This window comes from Lissotriton vulgaris, chromosome 4_1 (genome assembly GCF_964263255.1).
Source record: "Lissotriton vulgaris chromosome 4_1, aLisVul1.2, whole genome shotgun sequence".
NCBI lineage: Eukaryota > Metazoa > Chordata > Amphibia > Caudata > Salamandridae > Lissotriton > Lissotriton vulgaris.
In genome coordinates this window covers 222,210,930-222,235,878 of record NC_141691.1, presented here as the reverse complement: position 1 = coordinate 222,235,878, position 24,949 = coordinate 222,210,930, and the positions used below count along the sequence as shown (strand labels likewise).

At 44.4% G+C, this 24,949-nt stretch overlaps 1 protein-coding gene across 3 annotated transcripts in view; it reads left to right on the top strand.

Annotated features, from left to right (window-relative positions):
* The window catches only part of LOC147718587 (transcriptional regulator Kaiso-like), a 368,583-nt gene extending 344,070 nt beyond the window's left edge, over nucleotides 1-24,513 (top strand). For 2 of the 3 annotated variants that reach the window (XM_086918536.1, XM_086918534.1), the window contains 2 exons: nucleotides 19-105; nucleotides 22,098-24,513. In XM_086918536.1, the coding sequence (XP_086774662.1) occupies nucleotides 22,100-24,076 (1,977 nt within the window). In that variant the 5' untranslated portion in view covers nucleotides 19-105; nucleotides 22,098-22,099 and the 3' untranslated portion in view covers nucleotides 24,077-24,513. The remainder of the gene's footprint in view (nucleotides 1-18; nucleotides 106-22,097) is intronic. The other variant, XM_086918535.1, reaches the window with a different exon arrangement.
* The last annotated feature ends 436 nt before the right edge of the window (nucleotides 24,514-24,949 follow it).

The following is a 24,949-nucleotide window of genomic DNA, read 5'->3' as shown; positions in this document are numbered from 1 at the left end:
TTTCTTTTTTCCATCCAGGTGCGAGACTAATATTGGACATTGTTTGCGGTGAGGTCAAAGTGAGAGGTTCAAGGGCACTGGCAAGACAGTCCTGGACGCCGGAAAGTAGGTTATTGGCAGACAAAGAAGTGAAGGGGAAGGGGTATGGATGGTCATTAAATAAGACTGCTTTAGAACATTCATAAAGTTCACATTTTAATTATTCGTAAAAAGGAACAAGTGCACATAATTAACTTGACAGGGCTGCCTTCTAGAAGGTGGTTTAGAATTTTCACAAAGGTTGCATTCTAATTGCTTATAGCAAGTAACAGGTGCATATGATTAATTTGATGAGGCTACCTTGTAGAAGGTTCACGTTGAACTTATCTATGTCGGTTGCTTTGATGCTTATTCTGGGGGATTTTCTTGATGTTTCCATGGCGCCTGAAATCTGATCTTGCATTTGCATGGTAAAACATTTGTAAGAGATATTAAGACTTTTTAAACAAAGCAATCAATCAATCAAAAGTATTTGTAAAGCGCGCTAATCACCCGCTAGGGTCTCAAGGCGCTGGGGGGGGGGCTGCTACTGCTCGAAAAGCCAGGTCTTGAGTTGCTTCCTGAAGGAGAGATGGTCCTGGGTGAGTCGTAGTTGGGTGGGGAGGGTGTTCCAGGTCTTGGCCGCCAGGTAGGTGAAGGATCTTCCGGTGGTGGTTCTGCGGATCCGTGGGACGGTGGCGAGGGCGAGGCTGACGGAGCAGAGCTGGCGGGTTGGCGTGTAGAACGTGAGGCGGTTGTTGAGGTATTGGGGGCCCAAGTCGTGGAGTACCTTGTGTGCGTGGGTGAGGAGTCTGAACGTGATCCTTTTGCTGACGGGGAGCCAGTGCAGGTCCCTCAGGTGGGCGGAGATGTGGCTGTGTCGGGGGATGTCCAAGACTAGTTGTGCTGAGGTGTTCTGGATGCGCTGGAGTCTTTTCTGTAGATTGACGGTGGTCCCAGCGTAGAGGGCGTTCCCGTCGTCCAGACAGCTGGAGCCAAGGGCCTGGGTGACCGTTTTCCTGGTTCCAGTGGGGATCCAGCAGAAGATCTTACGGAGCATGCGGAGAGTGTTGAAGCAGGAGGAGGTAACGGCGTTAACTTGCTTGGCCATCGTGAGGGAGGAGTCAAGGATGAAGCCCGGGTTGTGTGCGTGGTCCGTGGGCTTGGGTGGGGGCCCAGAGCAGGGGGCCACCAGGAGTCGTCCCAGGCAGAGATGGATGGGCCGAGGATGAGGACTTCCCTCGTGTCTGAGTTCAGTTTCAGGCGGCTGAGCATCATCCAGGGAACATTAGCTGCAGCTAGCTATTACCAACCGCATGTAATATGGTCAAAAGTCAGAGTGCAATATGTTTGTTCATTCATAAGTGATGGGAGGAATGATATGAGTCATGCTGTTATATTATGATAGTCAAGAGAAGTGGGCTGTGGCAGGAATCCTGACAAAGAACATTTACTTTTCTTCCAGATCCATGATCGGAAGGGCGTTCCTTATGGCTCGTGTAGAATGGCATGTCCTCTTCATGCTGTTTCTCATTGGTGGGGGGGCCATGTCATGTCCATCCTGAACAACCCTACCACGCCATCCTCATAATCCTTGGTGTCTAGTGAAAGCAGCAGGCAATTGTGTCCCACTATCGCATGGCGCTTTAGGCTTAGCAGAGAGGAGTGTTACTCATCTTCGGATACACATGGTGGTCAATAAAGGATGCACACGACTCAATTAGGGGATCCACAACCTATACCATGTATCTTTAAATATGTTTAGGCACCAGAATCAATATGATCAGGTCAGTACATTTTCCAAGAGAAATACTTTACGTTTTAAAAAGTCGACAGTGCATTTTTCAGAAGCTGCAACATTATCCAATGGGAAGAAAAACTAGTATGACATTCAGGTACAGTACAGCGACTTACAAGACCAATCTCTGGGACTTAAAATGAGTATAGGACAAGTACCAAGGCAGCTCCAGCAGGTCGAGTGCAGGGATGTAATACAGCTTCAATGGTGATTGGTTTGTGGGGAAAGAAGATGCAAGGTTGGCCTGGGAGGGCAGTCGGGTTGAACCACGTAAAAGGCTCATGTCTTACAAATGGTCCTCTTCTCGGCCGGTGCAGAGGGTTTTCGCTGTGTCGTGTTTCTTCGTCTGAGAGCCTTCACAGTTGAAAAGGCCAGCAAACAGGGGCTGCAGGTGGCGTTCGGGAGTTCAGAAGGGGTGAAACCAAAGTGGACTCTGCCTGTTTGGGGCTTGGGGTACACGCTGACACCGCTGGCCCAGTTCAACTCGGGCTGAGGGGCTCGTTTCAGTGGTGCTTGGCGACGTCGGGATTTGACAGATCCAGAGGTCCTCACGGTTCCTTTTTGGGCTGCCTGCAGGATGCAGGAGAGCAGTTAAACTGTTCCACAGGAGTTCTTGAGTCTTTATTGAAGGCAGGCCGTGCTCCCAGGTTTTAGAGGCACAGCAGCTGCAGGATGTGGCACAGGTTCGGTGGGGAACATCAGGCTGGCAGGGCTGTTGCCAAATCAGTTGCTGCTCTTCAGTCTTTGCTTACACAGCATTTCAGTGTCCTCCTTCGGTCATCAGGATCACTTTTCTGGTACCAAGTATTCCCCTAAATACTGAATTTAAGGGTTTTAGGGGAGTGTAGGGTAGTAGCCAATGGGAAGAATTTTCCTGAGGATCTTCAGTGTGAAAAAGCAAGCCGAAGTGACCTGGCTGATTTGTGCTGTGCAGGTGAGGTCCTTGTCCATTATAAAGCCTAGATTTCTGACCTTATTAGCTGGGGCTGGGCATCTGCCAGCCTCTGGAGGCCACCATAGGTAACTCCAGATGGACGATTTTTGGCCAAACTCAATCACCTCAGTCTTTTCGGTGTTGAGCTTAAGGAAGTGAATGTTCATCCGCTTCTTTACATCAGACAGACAGTTCCTAAAACTGGTGGCGGTGGCTTCCACCGTCTGCGCAAGTGACACAACCAGTTGGGTGTCATCAGCATATGACACTAGGTGCAGGCCGTGGGATTTTATCAGTGCAGCAAAGGGGGTGACATAAAGGTTAAAAAGAGTGGGTGAAAGGGCCGAATCCTGGGGGACGCCACATGGGAGATGGAACTCATCGGATTGAAGGCCGCCCTAGTGGATTTGGTGGATGCGGGCCTCTAGGAAGGGCTTAAGCAGGGCTAGGGCGGTATCCGTGATGCCCAGCATCCTCAATCTATTTATTAGGACCCCATGGTTAACGGTGTCAAACGCCGCTGTTAGATCCAAAAGGATCAAAGCGGCTCTTCCCCCTTCATCCATGGTACTTCGGATGTCTTCGGTAGCTATGATCAGAGCGGATTTGGTGGAATCATTTGCCCTAAAGCCGTGTTGTGTGGGGTCCAGGAGATGATTATTCTCTAGATGTTTAGTGAGCTCCTGATTCATAGCACTCTCCAGTATTTTGGCTGGGAGGGGCAGGCAGGATATTGGGCGGTAGTGTTTAGTTTCCTTGGGATCTAAAGTCTCCTTTTTGAGAATGGGCCTAATACATGCCTTTCTCCAGCTGCTGGGGAATAGTCCAGAACTTATGACAATGTTAAGGAGCGGGGTAAGGACCAAACTGATTGTTTCCGGGACCAGGTGTAATATGTAGGGGGGCAGGGATCCATTGGAGAGCCCGATTTAGTCTGTAAAAGCAGGGTGGCAACCTGGGTGTCACTCATCGGTGAGAATTGCAAAAGTTCAGGGACATAGGAAGGCTGGTCTGTTGTATGAGGGATGTGAGGTAACTCCCCGCTGACAGGTGAAGTACGGAGGTCGTCATAAACTGCCTGGAATTTATGCTGAAAGAATTGCGCTATATTTTCCAGAAAGACCTGATCAGGCGTAAAGATTGTATCCCTGGGGCTTTTGGCTAAGTGGGTAATCGTCTTGAACAGTTCTTTAGAAGAGTTTGTGGATTCTTGGAAGGTCACCTTTGCATGTTCTATCGTAAGCTTGTATTTATGTAAAACTGCTGTATACTCCTTTCTGGTCTGAGGACTATAGTCGGCGCGCCATAGTCTTTCATATAGCCGGCATTTCAATTTAATCAGTTTGACCTCCGGGGTATACCACTGTGCAGTGGCTGAGCGTATCCTAGGTTTTTTAATTTCTTCTGGAGCTAGCTCATCCATCGCCTGGGTAAGTCAGGTGTGATATTTATTAGCTACGCTATTGCCATCGCAGATTTCAAAAGATGGCATTTCTCTTTTGAGTGCGCTCGTCAGCGGAGCGGCTTCAAGTTTCTTCCACGGGCGGGTTTTATTAGGGAGTGAGAGATCTTTCCTCCTGATGTTCGTCAGAGTTATCTTGAGGTTGAAGTAGATAACAGCATCAACAATCCACTTAGGGTGAACAAAGTAAGCACAAGGCTGCCCTATCGGAGGAGGTAGCAGAATGAGGGTCTCTTTTTCTGGTTGGGAGCGACATTGGCAATGTTTAAAGGGAATAGATGTACAATGTGGCACCTACTGTAAGGGCTCTAAAAAATGTCTGGTGATTAGGGAGAACTTTCCCGTACTGTGAAACTTGGCAGTAGTTACAACCAGCATACATTGAAGATTGTGTGTAGTGTGCAGGTTATGTGTGTGGGAACTACGTGGGTGGGAGCAGGAGAGGGGAGTTTTTTGGGCAGTTATAGTTATTATGCAGAAGAAATGTTATGCCTATACAGATCTAAGATTGTATTACATCAGATAGTAATGCGAATAGATATCAAGCTTGCAGGATGGTACTTGAACCAAGATTATGTGACCCATATGGACATATGTTGACTACCTTGCGTGCCATTTTCCCCTCAGATGATCTGCTTTGTACATGAAATGCAAATAAATAAACAACGTTTTTAAAAATGTCTGAGGATATTTGGGCTGACTTATAGGCACATGACTTTGGGGATATTTGGGCTGATTCATCAGGATTTGGGAACAGTATTAGTACCGGACTCAACCCACAAGGCAGTGGTGCTTGGCTTACCCACTGGTTGAAGAGGACGGATCCTCTTCAGCCATCCCGCTCCCTTGAACGTCTCCACGATTCAGCCAAGCTTTGCGTTCCAGCTCTCCTGCGTATCTCAGACACTGCGGACATTTTCTCCCCTGCAAATCCAGCGGTGCAGCGAACATCGTCCCTGCAGCACCCTACCCAAAAGGAGAAAACATGGTTAAGTAGCATCCTTAAGGTTAGTGCAGTAATGGAAAGGGTATCTACCAAAGACTTGTTTTTTTTATACTGAAAATCAGAAAACAGGGCAACTCTTGAATATTGAGACATTGTGGGTATTATTTAACGGGCATACCGAGACCTTGGTATTCGCACCCAGTGACATTCTTAGGTGCCATCCTCTATTGTGCTGTAGTCTGTGAATCAATCTCTTGTGCACCGTGTGCCTAGTGTCCAGCACACAAGGTGTACCTAAGTGTGTGATGTGAAAACACAATATAGTTTCTGCCGGGAGTGCTGCAACTTCTAAGGCTAATAGTTGATATTTGTAAGTCTGTGCAGCAATAGATTCATTATTGTGCAAGTGACTATTAGTACACATGTGAAAGGCGGGAGGGAATATTTCATGACTATTCATTTGTTGAATAGCCTTTCTACTTGTATTTGTGGTACAGAACACAGTGCACTACATTACGCACAAGTCATCACGACGCTCTCCAAGACTGAGAGTTCGCCTTTTGCCTTGACAAAGTCTAAGGGAAGACGAAACTCGTGTTGGCAGTTTGTCTTTTGGGATGTATCAACAAGGAATAATAAAAAGAATCAAGTCTTTGAAGAAAATCCAGTGATGTGGACTCTGCTTTCTGAATAAATTTAAAGGAATTGGATAATTCATCAGTGTTACAGAAACAGTATATGATCATTGGAATACCACATATGAAGCCATTGTTTTTGTCCTATACATAATTATGGACTCTTGAGATAAATATAAGGGTGTGCTGTGTATTTCTTTCTATTGTTATATTTGTGTTCACCCAACCTTTTGGTTGAGTTGTTGGCACCTTTTGGTAGTGGGTGCAAGGGAGAACAAAAAAGCACCCCGAAAAGAATATAGATATGTGCTCAGAATTTCACACTGAAACTGCAACTATAAAATGATTCATGATTCTGCAGTTCCAATCCTTTGAAAGGACACACTAGTACCTAAATCTTGTTAATTAGTATCGAGGTTGGAGGGCGGCATTCAGGAGCGAGTGTTTTACAGACAGTAAATCATGCTTATCAGCAGTCTGGCTGTTCTACGCAACTTGGGGCGATCTCTGCAGGACTTGCTACATAAAATTTTATTTTTACCACAGTGCTGAGGGCATTGGTTTCAAATTGGTATGGGTTTGATGCCTGTTTTTGGTTTGTAAAGCTGATTAAAGTGGACTTGTGAGACCTCTGTTCAGGGGTGTTTGATTTTGCATATCAGCGCCTTCTGTAACCTACAACACATTTTAGAACAGGAAAGGGGTCTGTATTTCCTCCGGAATGGAGAAATCTTGGTCGCTTACTACTGTGCCACTTTGCCTGCTTGTAGTGGGGTTTTAGAGCATGTGGTAGTTGTGTGCCTACTAAACTTGAAAAACATCATGTTCAAGAAACTCCTGTCTTAAGCAGGTGAGTATGGTGTCCAGGCCTGGCTCCAGGAATTTTTATTTGGGTGGGCCAATGGTGTCTTCGGGTGGGCCACTACCGGCCCAATTTGTCACTTCTGGAGGTAGTCTACAAGCCAAAGATTACATCATATCTACTTGCAAACAGTCACCAAGATACAAGGATTGCTTCTGTGTGTATACAGAGCATGTGGAGTTATTTATTGGCGCCCCACCACTAACCTCTTTCTCTGTAGACACCTTTACTACCATCCTCCAACAGTGCACTCCATCCCTCTGTGGCCCCTCCCCCCCCATGACCTCCTCCTCACACTCCCTCACTACCACCCTCCACCAGTGCCCCTCATAGCTCCATAGCCTCTCCCCCTACTGACCTCCTCCTCAGATTTCCTAATTGCCACCCTCCACCAGTGCCCCTCATCGCTCCATAGCCTCTCCCCCTCATCACCTCCTCCTCAGACTTACTCACTACCACTCTCCAACAGTGACCTTCATCTTTCCGTTGCCCCTCATGACCTCCTCCACGGATTCCCTAATTGTCACCCTCCAACTGTGTCCTTCATCTCTCTGTAGCCCCTCTCTCATATTCGATTTCATTTGTTGTATAGCCCTACTCAGAGTTTAGGGTGTCACAGTACTTACATCATGCAGAGACAATGAATCATACAAGTATGTAAATCAGTCTATAGGGAATGTCACATAAGCCAATGAGGATTACAAAATGTAGGTATCACATGTCATCCATACTGGTGGGCAGCATGTTTTAAGAGGGTCTGGTCTGGAGAAGCACAAACACAGGACTTTGGCTTTACTGATTACTGATTAAAATGTATATCTGCCAAACAAACTCTTTATAGCAACGTTATAGTAATGAAAGAAAGGGTAAAGTCTAACTATATTGCAGCACGAAAAAAATAAGTTCTAATTATACCATTCAGGTTTGTTTGCAGCTCTTTGATGTCAGTTCATAGGTCACTGTCCTATTTAAGGATTGTAACTTCTGTACTGCAAGTAACCCACTGAGCTATCCACATCAATACAGTTTATCTGCATTTAACCCCTCCCCTGCTGATGACGGAACCGCTCCCTCATCAGCTACAGTTGGGCTGTGCTGATGACGGAGCGGTTCCGTCATGGCCCGGCCGCCGCGCCTGCGCGGCGCTGATTTCGCGCCTGCGCAGCAGTATTAATGAGCGGGGCGGGTCATGACGGAACCGCTCCGTCATCAGCATAGCTCAACCGCAGCTGGTGACGCAGCGGTTCTGTCACCAGCATGCGGCGGCCGCCCCGCCCCTTTAGCGCTGCGGCGGAATAGCCGCCGCAGCGAAAGGGTTAAAAATTAGAAACAGACAAAATATTGCTCTCCAGCAGGATCATTAATCACCAGAGTTATCTGGAAATTTTAGTAGTTGTGTCTTGCATCCGTTCTGATAACGATACAACGATATACAATATACACAGCATACACAAAGTATGTGTCATGCTGGGCCCGCATAGATTTTAAAAAAATTAACTAATATGCACACATTGTTGAAGCATACATCTATAGCTGGGCCTTTGCAGGTTTAAAAAAACGGAACAATTGCCACACATTCTCTTAACTGCTTCATTCAAACTCTGTGGCACAGCCCAATCTCATAAATAGCAGAAGGGGTCCGGAAAGGTGAATGTGGATCAACAAACTCCTTTTCTCCAGCGCTGAAAAGGATATATCCCTGCAGTAGGACAGTGCGCACACATTACCGGCGCCAAAGAGGATTTCTCCCCTTCGCCATGCCCCTGTACCTGCACAAGTGGGCGGGGACACAACCCACCTTTCTAAAAGGAGATGCGTGATTGGGGGTGCCTGTGAGAGAAAGCCCAGGCCCAATCACGCAACTCCTAGAAAAATAACGTTCAGATGAACGTTTTAATTCCTGTGGCCATTTGCTGTTGCCCCCCTGACGTCAGGGCCATGGTTCATGTTTGGGTGGGCCAGGCTCATGTTTGGGTTGGCCTGGTCCACCCTGCTAGAACTGGGCCAGATGGTGTCACTGCACGCACGGTATGTTATCCCACGATTGGTTTTGAATATTGGGGTCTGGTTGGGCTGCGAAAATGAAGCGCTGTGCTGTGCGATTCTGCTTCAATTTACCGTTCGCAGCATCATGGTGAAACACTGCTGTTTTTCAAAGACAAACGTGCCCGTTTTCGTTTTTTTTTTTACTTGTCTTACTCTTTTCTGGACACGCTTTCTTCTTTTTTTACCAATTCCTTGGTATTCCTAAATATTTTCAGCTTTTATTGATCATTTCTCAGATTGCATTTCCCGTTTCTTACATTTCTTCAGCATTTCCTTATCGTCCCCCCCCCATTCTGCTGTTATGCATTTAGGTATTTGTCAAGTCCGTGCCCAGCTGTGGATTGCGGCTCTCATACCCCATATTGTGGTGCAGATACTCTCCCTCGCACATATGTGTTCCCACAGCTTGTCTGGTCCTGACACCATGCCGTTGAGCACAAGACTGTTGAGCTATGCTTGCTGTGTTTGCATCCTGTGCAGTACAGCTGTGCGCACAGAGGATCCGTGCATGCCTTTTACACAGCATAATTGAGTGAGCACCCGCACGCATAGTTGGTCCCCCTTTCATCCTTTCTACAGGATAACTGTACTGCAAGAATGGTGAAGCGCTATGTTAACAAGTATCCCAATAAACATGTCAAGATAATGCCAGAGATTCATGTTTTTCCTGACTAGAGATGGAGTTTTGCCTAGTGTAAGTTTTGACTCATCTTAAGCTAACGTTGAGGGTTAAAATGCCTGCTGCAAAGAATGATAACCTTGCAGATCACAAAGTAACAGTGGGTAACTGCTTTTGTCTGAGAGATCCTTTTGTTACTTGCCGTTTATTGAAGTTAAAATTCTGATATAATAATAATAATAATAAAGAGCTTATAGAGCGCTCAGTAACGCCATCACGGCGTGTCCCCGCGCTGAAGCTATCATTGAAACAGCATATAAGCCCAGGATCTATGCAGTGTATAGATGTGTTTTAAGCATAGCCCTAAACCGCAATTCACTGCTCTCCAGTCTCAGAGCAGGGGGAAGTTTGTTCCATTGTTGAGCTGCTTGGAGCGCAAAGGAGCCTCCTGATATGGAACCGTAATCTAATATTTTGTTTAAAGAGCTGCAAGCTAATTGCAAGGCATAGATTAGAGCATTATGATTTTTTTATCCCAGTCTCATTATACTAATATTGCAAAAAGGATTCATTTGAGTAGAAATGAATTCTTATTAAAGTGGACCGCCAACCTTATTACATTTTGAATTCGGAGTTAGTGCTTCTCCAGACGAAGCCTTCTTAAACTAAACTGCCAGCCAGTATGGATGACATGTGACTCCTTCACCATGCAGTGCTTTCTTATGGATCATTTCCTTTACACTGATTTACACTCGTATCATTGATTCTGTTGAATGTGTGTGTAATGTAAGTGCGCTGACACCCCTCACTGGTATAAAACAAATTAAATGCATAAGAGAGACAGTGGTTATGGAGACTTACGGGGCACTATTTAAGGGTGGTAGTGCGGGAATCTGTGGTGGAGCTGGTAATTGAGGTGTTGTCAACAAACACTGTCACACCTGATGCACACAGCACTAAAGCCAGCCCTGATAATAAATGCAAATAAACGTAAGGGCTTGCAGTTTACTCTAGGGATGGAAAGATACTTTTGGCTGTTGAATTTTCAGGGATTTCCTTGGAGAAGTTTGCACTACCGGGATAAAGTAAGCAGCAAATTGTAAGAAAACATAAGCTGGCATGGTCTTCCGTCTTTGAACCCACAGCAAATGTGACAATATAAAAACAAGATTTAAATGCATCTTTATTGCTCATTCATGCTCTGAAGGAATAGAACACCTGGTTTTTGGCAGCTCGCCAGAACGGATCAGTAGGCCCTAAAAATAGCTCACCCAGATAAAATCTGGTTAGTCAAAACGAGTAGGGGAGCAGATGTTTGTAGAAATGTTCCTTTTTTGCTTTGTTGTAAATCAGTTGTATGGAGTGGCAAACGCCACTGATCTTGGTAGTTACGCACTGCACTCACATGAATGATCAGTTTCTTGGCGCACGTACCCTTGGCTGCATCACAGAGAGACCTAAGACTGCCGCACAGTGGAAACATTTTGCGGGAACATTGTGACTGTGTTATTTTGTCACAACCCACCTTCTCTTCTGGTACAGCAGTTGATTCACAGTTACAATTCTCCACATAGTTCCATCAAGAGAACAAGGGTCCATGCGAAAATATTTCCCGACCAACTACAGATTCAATCCCCAATTCCATACTAGTACAAATACAACAGGAATCTGGTGGTCATAAATTTATAGTGAGAAAATTACTGATCAAACAGCCCCCAAACCGTATGCGACACCATACACCTTCTCGTTAGTGTGATCTTCCTACAACATAGGAAAGGAGCTATAGGATTTCCATCAACTGCCCTTCTGGAACTCCTGCTTTCCTACCACAACACCTCATAGTTAAGGAAGGTGCCTCTATGGATGGGATGACCTACTAGTCGTTGGCAATTCCTCAAGAAAGGAAATCCCTTGGTAAAACAGTAGCCAACTTGGTCGCCAGTATAGACAATATACGCCTACGTTCCTATGTAAGAGCAGTCGATGAGAAGTGTGGGTGCAGTGCAAATAGTGTGAAAGTTTTAAAAAGGCTATGGAAGCAAACAAACACTTTTATTCCAGTATTGCTTTCAAACCTATTAAAAATAGTGCAGGAGTGGCTTGTACCAAATACGCCGCTGTTCTAATCGGTCTACTAGTTTCAGCCAAAAAAGGGCCTCTTGCCCTGGCTTTCTTCAGGACCTTATCTTTGTTGAGCTAATGCAATCATGAATAGACATATTTATACTAAATGTGATATATCAAATTAATACCTCCATACAGGCAGGGTGATCTTCACTCCTGTAAGAGATGGTGACACAAAAAATACATTGAACAGTAAAACCCGTAATTCGCTTTTAGATGATGTCATCTTGTACTCCTTCTATGGGGTACGACAACATCACGTATTCTAAACATGTGATGTGACGTCAACAATGGGACACGACGTGCATCGGCTGGCCGCCTCTTAAATGCAGACTCTCCAGTGCCTCGGTACCTCCCACGAACTCAGGTCAGGTCCGAGGCACCGACGGAGAGGTAAGTGTAACAGACCGCTTGGCTCTTGGTTATCGTTGCTAGAGCAGCTATATTTTGTTGTTATTGAGTATGGTATTTCTTACTAGTGCATGGTACAATAGACCTCTTAGCGCTTGGCTATCGCTGCGACAGCGGCGATCTTGATGTTGAGTATGTTATCTCCTGCAACTGGATCTGCCTTTTGTATGCGGCATACTTGTTGTTACGGAAGCTTAAGAAGTAATCGTGTGGCAAGATTGGACTTGCCAGGATATTGGACAAGTGGCGAATAAGGAGGTCATATATTACATGACACTGCTCGTGTCGTTGGAAAGTGACTTTAGAGTTAGCTCCGTTTTGGGGCTGGGAGCCATACCTTGATGTTGCTACGATAAGGAATTAAGGGCTCATGTTGAGCTTTTTCTACCTGACACACCTGAATAGCCAATGTAGTATCCCTTAGGCAACAGCTGGGCGGGGTTTGCATGACTCATGTAGCAGGTTATGCAGTGTTGAGATAATTCCTATTGAAGGCATACCCGTTTGAGATGTCTAATACCATATAACTAGTCAGAGAAATAGGGCCATTTTTTACCTTGAGAGGATTGCGCATTGTCAACATAAGGCACAGAAACAGCGTAATGTGCACATCTGAGCTCTGTCATTGAGGTCGCTAGGCCGGGTTATAAAGGCTTAGAGAGGACAGGAGTGTATCTGTCCCAGCATTTTTCAACGATATGAAGTAAGGGAAATGTAATTACAGGTTTTACTGTTCACTGTATTTTTTGTCACCATCTCTTACAGGAGTGAAGATCACCCTGTCTGTATGGAGGCATTAATTTGATAAATCACATTTAGTATAAATAGGTCTATTCATGATTGCAGTAGCTCAACAAAGATAGGGTCCTGAAGAACGGATTTGGCCTTAGGAAGGCAGAGCCACATTGTGCTCTCCTGAGCCCACCATGTCGACGTACTGCTCCTCTTGTGAGAAAGAGAATAGGCCCGGAGTGCTGCTAATTAACTGGGTTGTACCCATATCCAACAAACTGCACCAACTGCCCTGCCTGCGCTCCACACTGCACGCTTTGAGCAAAAGGCTTGTTATTCCTTCACACCCCTTGAGCCACTTTGCCTATGCCCGATGATCCTTGCATACCTTGCTCCAGCCCTCCTTGGTATATATCCTCAAAGGCTTGCTCAAATCCTCGCCCACCATTCATGCTTCTACTCCCTTTCTTCTTCGCCGTTGCTCCATTCCAACAATCCCACCACTAATGCTGAGACCGGGCCAAATTTGTTGTGGCGTTACCCAACTTCCTCTGTGCCTGCCTGCAGGTGCCCCCAAGCTGCTTTTCCTCCTTCCTCTGTGTCTTCCTGCTCCCACTGTGCCCTCACCCCTTCTGGCACCCTCTCCAACCACCCCCTTCTCTATAATGATATAGGAGTCCTGCAGCCTACCCTCCATCCTACCCCTTACCTTCCTTCTGTTCTTCCGCCACCTTGTGCCTCCTGCGGGCCCAGTGCCTCCTTGCTATAATTTGCCTTCTCCCCCACCTGCCTCCCAACTCATTACTGTTGTGCCAAGCAGCCTCCCCCCCACCAACTACTCTCTTCCTTGAGAAGACTCCCTTGCAGTCTGTCCTGACTACTCCCCCATTCCTCCACCCCTTCCCAGCTGCTGCTCGCGCATTATCGACGGCCTACCCTCAACCCCGGCACACAAGGCCTCATGTGGCCCCTAAACCCGCTATCTCTTCAGCAATTCTGCCCCGGCCTCCCCTCCTTCCCCTGGGGCCTCATATTGGCGTAATCTTTTTGCATTCCACCAGCGCAGATCGCATGGGCCCCGTCCCTGCCCTACGGCCCACTTCTCGCTCTTTTGGGGCTGATCGCCTCACTACCACAGACACTTTCTGGTGCTGCAGTGAGCATACGATCACCTCCCCTTGGTTACTTGCCCTGCAAGACCCCATTCAAAGTACTCCTGAAGAGTGCAACTGTTTTTGCCCCCTCATGACTGCAAGGAAACCATCAAGTGGGTTCCTAGGTGACTGTTCCGTAACTGACATCACTATGTCTGGATTGTGTCAGTTGCAGGATGCCACATCCTCTTAACCAATGTGTGAAACCTTCTACTCCAGTGAAGGAGAGTGTGAGATGAAGGAAGTAGTGGATCTGCAAAAATCAGCAGCTCTCCCAATGCTGGGAGCTTCGGCATGACCTAGCTGCCCATTCCGCTGCTGGCAGGGAAGTCCCATTCATAGCACCCTGGTTATGACTGGAGAAATCAGCTTAAACTTTGACAATAATGCTGGCTGGGAAATTGAGATAAATACCAAATAAAGTGAACTTAGAAAAACAAAACTTAAAATATTCTTTGTATTGGCAAAGGAAGTGGTATATTGGTTTTCAATTACTATAAACTGCAGACAGAATTTAAAAACACAAGGATGACTAGAAAAGTACGAGGCTAAAGAACGAAAAAAGTTGGCATTGCACCCCTTTTGGTAAGCTGCAGGATAGAGTCTCAGTCCCGGAAGTTGAGGAATCTGGCTATAAGGGCCCTGGGAGGTGCCTCTGGTCTCAGGGGAGTTGGGGGAGGGGGCTGGGACTAATGCTTTATGTGTCCTCTCCGCAGTGAAAAACGTGGAAAGTTTATTTGGGGCCAGAGCACCAGCCAGCCAGTCTTCAAGGAATAGCTCTGCAGATGGGCCCTCCGCTTTCTCAGGAAATCCCACAAAGCGAAGATTGTTCCTTCGCGATCTATCTTCAGCCTGATCGTTGAGGCGCACCACGTTTGGAGCGTGTCTACCGTCGCCTCTGTTTTAGTGACCCTATCTGAGATCTTTCATAGATCACACCGTAGTAGGTTCGCGTTTATGGCGACAGAGTACATTTTATGTTTAAGCTCATCTCTTGTGGCATGTATAGCAGCGAGCACATCCGTTATATAAGGCGGTCGATCCGAGTCTTGTACCTGCTCATCTGTATTGGTGTTGGGGCCAGTATTTCTGCCTTTTGATCCAGAGGGAGTGGCTGGGCATAGTTAAAGATTTTATTCATCTGTGGTGGTTTTCCACCCTTTTCTTTCCCCATATTGTGCAATAGGTTTTTGCCTTTTAAGCAGTGTAGAGCGAAGCCGGCCCAACGGGGCACAAGCATGGGTCCGTTTGTCGTGATCTCTTCCCAATCCGCCACCAAGTTTCAGCTAGGGAGGCCTCTCTCCCACCTCTTCAGGACGTCTAATATCGACTTTTATGTAGGAATATTACTTCACCCAACCGCCTCAGAAGGGTCTGTCAGTCACTCCACTGAGTCCATTAGCCACTCTCTGAGTTCCCTCCTCAACTATTATGGTTTTGCTTGCCGTCGATTTTTATGCTACAGTTTGGACACTGCACATTTAGGTGTCCTATGTGTACTTTCAGGACTCTGCAGCTTCAGCCCACGACCTTGGAGAAGCAGTTCCCCCTTGGGAGTTCATGGGTCTCCGAAGCCACCTTCAGTTTATTTTGACCAAGGGGGCTTTTCTGGTTGCTTGTCGTCGTACATGCAGCTTGCAATATGCCCCACCTGCTGTGCCCCGCACCGTCTAATATATATGCTCCTTTATCCTGCTTAGGAATTACAACAATGGAAGCTTCACCAACCATGCGGTCATGTACCCAGTAGTACAGCTAGTGGGCTCAATTTGTGGGTGGGCTCACATCAGCCCTCTGATGTATCGTGGTGGAATGTGAAGAAATGTCCATTCTGAAACAGTTTCCTGAAGCATAGTTTATTTGAGGCAATTAAAATGATAAATTGCACCTCCTTGCCATGTCCTCCGTGTTAGTATTTAACTCCATGGGGCTTCGTGACTGCAGCAGTGCCGACAGCCCTGTGTGTGGGCAGACCGGGCCTTTCCCTGCGGTGTATCTGTCGGTTGATTCGGCTCCTGTGCGCCCAATGCGTGGCTCGAGTCTTTGCTTTCCCCCCCATGTTTCAGGCCCCAGGAAGTCCGCGTCTCCTCTGCTCACAGCTGTAAGCGGTAACTGTTTATTGCCGCATCCTCAGCAGGCCTCGACGATCGCCCTTTAATTCTTTTCGACGGGGCCGGGCACTCCGCAAGCGGCTCAAAATGGCTGCTCGTCTCCGTCTCTTACCATTCATTTTCATAGTTTCTGCGTCGCATCAGAGCTCCGACATTCAGCTCCAGACAATCTGTTATTAGCCTTGCGAGAATCCTAGAAGGTAGACATCTAAGAAAGTGTAAAACCAACTTGATATTGGTCCAACCAGCTAAGTGGGAGTACTTTACTGATTTTCAGTAGTGGAGCACGAGTAAAGATTCCATCCAGTATGTGCCCTGCACTATGCGAAAGAGCATTGAGTAGTTGGGAGAGACTGAAACAAGACATTGTGTCAGTAAGTGAAATGGACTATCTACATGTACATCCTCTGAATGAAAAGTAAAGTCCCCTAGTATGGTGAAATTAGCTTTCTCTAGATTCAGTTGGCCGATTTGTAGTGTGAAGACCAATCTAGGGCCTGGCGGTCTGTGGACTAGAATGTCTAAGAAGGCTTTTGTATGCTGGATTTTTAATGTGAAGTGTAAAGCCTTACAGGAAATTGTATACCGTATAGATTCCTTACAACAGCGATACCTGTCTTTAAGAATAATTGCAATATGCTCAATTATGTCCAAGTATTGTGAATCATGCGGGAAGAGCATTCACCAAGTCTGGGCCAGAGGAGTCACTGGCCCATGTCTCCGTAACTAAGACACAATCAGTCTTGTGCCACAAAACATTTAGCAAATCCTGTTTTGTTTTTAATTCAAGACCTTGCATTAATCAGGAACACCCTAAATGTATCTTCTTTGAGATACTCACCTTCTTCAGCTTCTCACTCTCCAGTTTAGTACAAGGATTTTTAGGTGAGCCAGATAGCGGGAGAGCAGTCTTGTTTGCAAACCTGAATCACATGCTGGTCAATCCCCATTTCTGACAGAGCCCGCTGATGTTAAACAGAGAGCAGCTTAATGATTTACCATCATTCCTCAGGCTCCAAAGACTAGTCTGCGACTAGATTATCTGTGGAGCCTCTTCTGATGCTTAACGGCCAGAGTTTTTTAGCGCATGGTGTAGTTCGGCAGTGGACAGGTGCAGACAGCTTTGCCATTGTCGCTGCGGCTCAGACGCAGCACTGTGTCGTAAATAAAGGCCAGGCTAACGGGGGCATGGCTGTAGCAATGACACGACGCATCAGCCTCAACGAAGGCGAGAGACTTAAAATACCAAACTGGAAGCCAGCAACTAATTTTCTCCCAGATGCTCACCTCTGGGGCAAATGTATGTGGAAAGAAAAGTTAAAACTAACTAAGCAGATGGCAGCTAGACAGGAGCCAGGCAACTGTAAAACAACACACACTTTAGTGCTCTTGTCATCAATACAGCAAAACAATAGCCTTCACAGGGTTATTTTTTATAGTTTACCATATTGTAATGAATGTGACTTCTCACCAATAAGCCACACCCAAACCCTGCACTCCCTTTAGGCGAGGCAAGAAAACAAATCCAGGTGCATTTAAAATAACACACACAAGTTTATTAATGCAAAATTTAGAACGGTAGGCCAAATATATCAGTAAATGCAGATTCCCAAGTATCAAGTGACTAAAATGAACAATTAGAATAAAATTCAGTTTATACAAGTAGCAAAAGAGTAGAAAATATATACAAAATGGTTAGGAACACCTCACCGATCGATTAAGCAACATCCTGGCCAACTCAAGCTGGGGAAACCTTTCACCAGCCCAGGTAGGAGTTCAATCAGAACTCAAATTTCGTCACCTCCACAGCAATACGTCTATTCTGTGGCGAGCTTCCGCCTGGCCCTCGAAGGTTCCTAGCTTAAATACCATTACTAAACGTAAGGCAAAGCTTTTAGAAAACCTCGCCCCCTTCTCATTAGAAAACACCGAGCTGGCTGTACCAGTCTGCATCAAGGCCAAGACGGAGGCTGGCTAAGCTCCTGTATTTTGACTCTGAGGCAGAATTGTACATTCCACAGATAATATCCAGTATACTCTTGTCAGTGAAGAGCAAAAACAAGTGAGGAGCAGAAACATGCCCTGCCCACTTTGCAGCTACGTGCGAGCACAGGAAATGGTGTCAGTTCAGAAAATAGAGTCAGTATAAAGGATGCCATGAGGCCATGTCAAAGCCAATAGTAAGACCTTCATAATTCTCACCAATGTACAACACAATGCACATTTATGCACAACTGCTTATAGCATCACATGCTTTATCTTTCAATGTTCTATAGCATCAAATACTTTATCTCTCCATATACAACACCGAGCACATGTGTCCATCACCGCTCACAACACTGCCCTTCGAAACCAAAAAGCACATTCTACACATCTCTCACGCTTTCAAATGCACAACCCACACCTTCTATTCTTGGCAAGACTGTTCTACTCCATGACAGCTCCTACTGAAAGACAACAAAATTACAAGAAAGAAGAGAAGCAGGCATATGCAGGACTGTCTCATATATCCAGGCTAGGTTAAAATAACACACTAAAGTCAATTAAAATGATGGTAGTCGAAGGTCATCATAGGGTGCCAAACCACAAGAGTGCCTCTTTCACTACATATATCTGGTCCAACCATATCTACAATATTTACCTACTATTGGCACCAACTCTATTCTCACTGTACGTAAATGATATCCCCAAATATCTATTAAATTGCAACCATGATTCCCCTCAACTTGGGGGTGATGTTATCTCGGCTTTATTATTTGCCGATGACACAATTTTAATTTCACAAACCCCCAAGGGACTCCAATGCGTAGTGGACTCCTTTAATACCTATGGCACATTGAAGGGCCTCGAAATCAATTCTAGTAAAACCAAATACATTTCTCTAAACCCACATAAATCATTTAAAAATAATCTTGTTTTAAATACCCAAACATTGGAATATGTGGAAAGCTTTAATTATTTAGGAATCGCTCTGGACAGTAAAATGTCGTGGTAGGGACAATTAGAAAAGAGCAGGATAATGCTGCTCCAAAACTCACTACCTATATTTAAAAAAACACGAGGCTAGTTCATCTAAGGCTGTTTCCCCTGCACTGGAAGTATACAAAACTAAAGCACAATCTGCAGCACTTTATGGGGCTGAGATTTGGGAGTCACACTGTAAGAAGAATTTCGAACGAGAGGAAAATAAATTTTACAGGAAACTATTAAAACTTCCAACTAGGACACCCCTAATCCCAGTATGCATGGATCTTAATATAAAACGCACAGACCATCATGCTGTGTTGAGGCCATTATTATTTTGGATTAGGATTTGGTCAACTCCTGAACTGCTTCACTATAGAGAAGGCCTGGAGGAAATTATAAGAACTGACCGAAGTAAGGATATTCCCTGGCTCAAACATGTTATATTATGGATGAGAAAGCTAGGTTTATCCCATTATTGGGAGGATCCTCAACAGCTGACGGTACTTTGTAAGAAACACCTAAAGTTAACATATTGGGCCTACATGGCAAATATTGTATTACATAGTACGGCTGCCGGGTCCTTATCTGTGAAGTTTTTAGCTTTTAAAGATGTTGCTCGTCTGGAGCCTTTTCTGGACGAGATAGAACCTCCATTAGCAAAATTCCTATTCCTGCAGTTCAGATATGGAATTTTACAAACAAGTGCAAACGTATCCAGTTGGGGCAGAAACAAAGGGGGCAATAAAAGTGACCTGTGTCCCCTATGTACAGAAGAAGTAAAGGGAAATGATGCCCACATACTTTTCTTTTGCATAGCATAAAATTCTGCTAGGAAACGCTGGATTAGGCCTCTTTGTAGGTACTTGGGTGTCCGAAGTTGTGGTGATGCTGAACGCATCCTAAAAACTGATACCTTACGAATAATTGTCTTTTGTGTGAGCAGGTTTTTATTTAATGTATCTTTGACAAGAAAGAAAGCTGTGTTAAAGCTTTAGAACCAAATAACCTACTTGCCTTAGATCCGAATATTAAGATGAAGAAAAAAAGCACTAGCACTTTTTAATAGGGTCAAATCCCCATGATACTCTCCTCTCCTTCTGTGTTTTTCTTTTTATATAATGTAGAGATTTTAAAAATGTAACTATGGCTAGCTTTTAAAAGTCTTTTTAATGTGTATTTAAGAATTTAGATTTAGATTAGTTTTATGGCGTATAGTAACCGATCTAAAAATTGTATAGCAATATCTGCCACCTTCCTTTTTGGTACCCCAACTTCTGGATTAACTGTAAACTGGAAAATAAACATTTGTAAATTGTAAATGGATTGTTGTATTTTTAAATTTGTCTTTATGGTTGTAATTGACCGAAATAAAGATTAAATGAAGAAAAAAAAAGCAAATTCCACACATCTCTCACGCTTTCAAATGCACATCCCACACCTTCTATTCTTGGCAAGACTGTTCTACTCCATGACAGCTCCCACTGAAAGACAACAACATTACAAGAAAGAAGAGAAGCAGACATATGCAGGACTGTCTCATATATCCAGGCTAGGTTAAAATAACACTAAAGTCAATTAAAATGATGGTAGTCGAAGGTCATCATAGGGTGCCAAACCACAAGAGTGCCTCTTTCACTACATATATCTAGTCCAACCATATCTACCTACCATAACTTACCGGCCATACTTACCATATTTACCTACTATACGTAACCTAATCTATCTACCATGCCATACTTACCCACCTCACCAATCTACGAGACATAACCTACCACACCTGACTTTCCTCCACCTCTGCAGTGCATGTATCTTACACCTGGACTGTAGTGGCAGCTCCGTGTGAAAAGGAGCATCATATGACTTTGGGATTCCTAGTAGCAGCTTAAGCTTAAATACTGCAACCTGTCACAGAAAGCCTGTGTGTATAACTTGAGCGACCTCTGGCAATGATGTTGGGAACTGCTGTCTGCGTTGTTCGCGCTAATTGCAACTTTTGAAGAGCAATCGATGAGAATGTCATTGCTTCTTTCAAAACAGCAAGACCTATTGGCTTTGCCATTGTCTGTTTGGTTATGAATTCTTTGCATAACTTGAGGATGGCGAGACAGCTACAGCTGTGTCTAGGTTAGACATAAAAATAAAGAACTGTAAGATTTTAGCGGGAACAAGAAAAGAGGTCCTCTGTCATACAGAAGAAAATAGAAAATAGGCATTGTATAGAAGTCTTTTGAAGCCACACTTGATAATAAAGATCTAGCACTGTTTGATTTGAGTATATCTTGAAGTACTCCTGTGAAAAACTAATTTAAATAAACACTAATACAAAATATTTTAATATCTGTATGCCATGTTAGTTTTAATAAAATTATTTTTTCTTTTAAGTCTGTCCTACAAAATAATAAATGGCATTAAAACATGTTTTCTTGCTACTTTTGAATCTGTTGCTTGCAGAAAGGTGACAAGTGTAACTTTTTTTCAAAGTGCAACGTTGCAAGAATGTCAACTGCTTGAAAGTGCTCAAACGAATGACTATCTTTTGTCAACTATTGCTTCTTCTAGATTCAGGGCCTTATTCCAAGTTTGGCGGTCCTCCTGCAGCACCGCCACCACTGTGCTGAGAGGAGGACTGCCAAGCCCATGGTTCGCCCACCCACCGGATTCTGAGTTGAATCAAGGGCAGTCGGGTGGTGCTGCGGTGGTCTCACAGTGGCAACTGTGTTATGCTCATAGGAGAGCCCTAACAGCAGACTGCTGCCATGACATGGCCTGCAGCACATTGCCGCACAGTGTGGCATGCACCATGGTGTGCATGCCACACCGTGCAGGACGCGGGTGCAATCCTAGAGTGGCACAACATATGCCACCGGCATGCAGCCACCCATTAGTTGCATGCCCAACACGTTTTTTATGGCAGACTCCCGCCATGAAATGGGCGTTTGCTATGCAACTCTGAATATGCTTGGCGGTACCGCAGCGGCACCACAAGCATATTCCTGCCCCTTTCCGCTGCACTACTGCCTCACGATACTGGATTCCAGCAGAGGTGGTGATCCTGTGGCAACCAGACTGCCACACTTGCAATACAGTGGGCGGACCGCCACAGCGAGTAGGCTCTGAATAAGGCCCTCAGTCACCGACCTATGTACTTCTGATACAGCTTGCCTTTTACCACCTGAGTGATAGTCTAATAACTTAAGGAGTAGTTTATATCAAATGTACACATTTTTGTTACAGAAGCCACATCTTTAATGCACTTTTTGTTTCCATCCCCTTTATAGGTATGGACGGCCGAAAACTGATTTCAGCTACAGATACCCAGTTCTCTAGTGCACTATTAGCATCTTTAAATGAACAACGTATCCATGGACTATTTTGTGATGTCACTATTATCGTGGAAGGCAAAAGGTTTAGTGCCCACAAAAATATTCTGTCAGCATCAAGCACATACTTTCATCAACTATTTTCTGTTGCGAATCAAGTGGTTCAGCTGACTTGTGTAAGAGCAGATATCTTTGAAGAAATTCTTAACTACATCTACAGTTCCAAAATTGTTAGATTACACTGTTCTTTGCTTGAGGAGTTGATTAGATCAGGCAAACTACTGGGCATTAAGTTCATTGCAGAGCTAGGTATCCCTTTGTCAGAGATGAAAAGCATGACAAAGAGTGTAAATAATAACTTTGTGGCAATCTGTCAGCCTAACCTGGACCAGAGAGGATTTCAAAATAAAATTGCATCTACAGAGGAGCCCACCAAAAGGGTACTGAGCAAAGAAGATGGAATATGTGCCTTACCGTACAGTAATGAGGAAGACGCTGATGATGATGTCATTTTCTTTTCTGAACTTCTACCTCCAAAACCTGGTGTGTCAAATACCGTAGAAGTAGCACAACAGAGGGGCAGCCTAGATGTGGTTGCTTTGTCTAGTCAACAAATAAACATCGATGGTAGCAGTTCAGGTAACACTTCAATTGTTCCCATGGAAACGTCCGAAAGTAACTTACATTTCAAAGGTGTCTTGCCACCTGGAGAAGATTCTTCATGTGTTAACATTCAAAGTCAAATCAAAACACAAGCTAGTGAATCACCTTTAGCTGCTTCCACTCCCCATCACTCGATTCCTAGCAGCATGTTGCTACATCACCATCCTTCTAATTCATCAAGCGTCTACTCCTTTCCTCAGCAATGCGTATCCCCAACAACTGATAGGATTGTCCTGCAGCTCACATCCAATAATGTTGCTTCAGACAAGGTTGTGATTGATAGCAATGATAGTTCTCCTTCTAGCCCAGATTTGTTAACTGCCACTCATGGTAGTGCAGATGCTTGTGACAAGCAAGAATTTCAGAACCCAAAACACATAGCTGTTAACCCAGAAAGTAGCTCAAGGCAGGAGATGGAAAATACAGATGTTAATCCTGGATACACCAGCGATTGTTTCAAAGGGTCAGTTACAGGGTCCCAGAGCATCGTGGAGGGCAAGACGCTCTTCACCCTAGGGACCCCATCTGAAAATGGAGGGTTATCAATTGGTGACAAAGATTACACAAAGAATGAGAAAGATCCATGTAACATAGTTGTATCAATTAAGGATGACTCAGATGATGATGATGATGGTGAAATTAAGCTACCAAAATCAACTGATGGTTCTCCAAACAACAAGCGTTCGAAAGTAAAGCATGAGGACCACTATGAGCATGTTGATGAAGATGGAAAGGTATACTACATCTGCATCGTATGCAAGAGATCGTATGTATCGGTGAAGAATTTGAAAAGGCATTTTAATATCCATACATGGGAATATAAATATCCTTGTCGTTTCTGTGGGAAAGTTTTTGCATTGGGGGAGTACCGCACAAAGCATGAAATTGTGCACACTGGGGAGAAGAGGTACCAGTGCTTGACATGTGGAGAGGCTTTCACCTACTATAGTTCTATGTCTTCACATATGAAGACGACTCATAATCAAGACCCTTCTCGAGACCCCAAGCTTTATCGTCTGCACAAATGCAAATCATCAGTCAAAGAGAATACGTGTGACAATAAAACACAACTGTCCACTAGTGTTCCTGTAGTAAATGATGATGGATTTATTAGAAATAAAGGTACTGTTTCTGATGAAACAGCATCTAATTTATCCTCCCAAACAATTAGCTGGGATGATCTCTTTGGTGATCAAGGAAGGCAAAATATTTTTAAACCAAGCCCATCCAAGGGCAGTGCTGAAATTGAGTTTATAGTACCGGAGTCTTACTAAGCTGATCACAAACTAAAAAACTGGTATTATGTAAATAGATTGCTAACAGAATAAACACTAATTTTTAAGCTGGAAACAAAAGATTTCAATTTGACATGTCTTCAAATGTTGTAGGCAGTTCTTTGTTGCCTTTGCTTTTTACATAAATATTGCTGAACATGTGCTTTACACTCTGAGGATACATATTGAAATAGCAGCCAGTTTCTTACTGTAATTTCATAACTTTCAATAAAGCAGACTCGAAAGGACATTTTAAATACTGGAAAGTTTACAAATGATTATGAGAAGGGAAGAATATTTTCCCCAAAAATGCCAGTGTATTCTGTTGCTGGAAATATGGCCATTTGCTGTTTTGAAGCAGCGCATTCATGTCTCTTGTATATAAAGTTGTTTCTGTAAAGGCTATTAAATGGATTTTTGAACATCTGTCATCCAAATAATTATTATAACATTTCTTTTTATAGTTTTTTTTAAATTTTCAGCCAACATACCAGCAAGGAGAAGCTTACATCAATTCAAAGTTAGTGCCTCCTTGTTCTAAGACACCATATGTCAAACTATATCTTTGGTACATAGCCACTTGTCGATATATTCATATAAGTGTTCCTGACCATAGAGGTCTAGTGGATTCTATCATTTAACAGCATGTCCAATTCTCCGCAAAGCTCTATTTGATGCCTCCCTGAGGTCAAAACTGTGCTTGACGTTTGCCACATATCTTTACAGACTTTGGCATGCAACCTCTGTTCCAGTAAACCAGCTTTTCCAAGCTAATTCTTATCTTCCCTTAAGGCACAGAGATCACAGTATATCCTTTCCATTTAGTGCTCTCTTGGCTACCAGAGGGTTCGAGTTTGTTGAAGCCTATTTCTC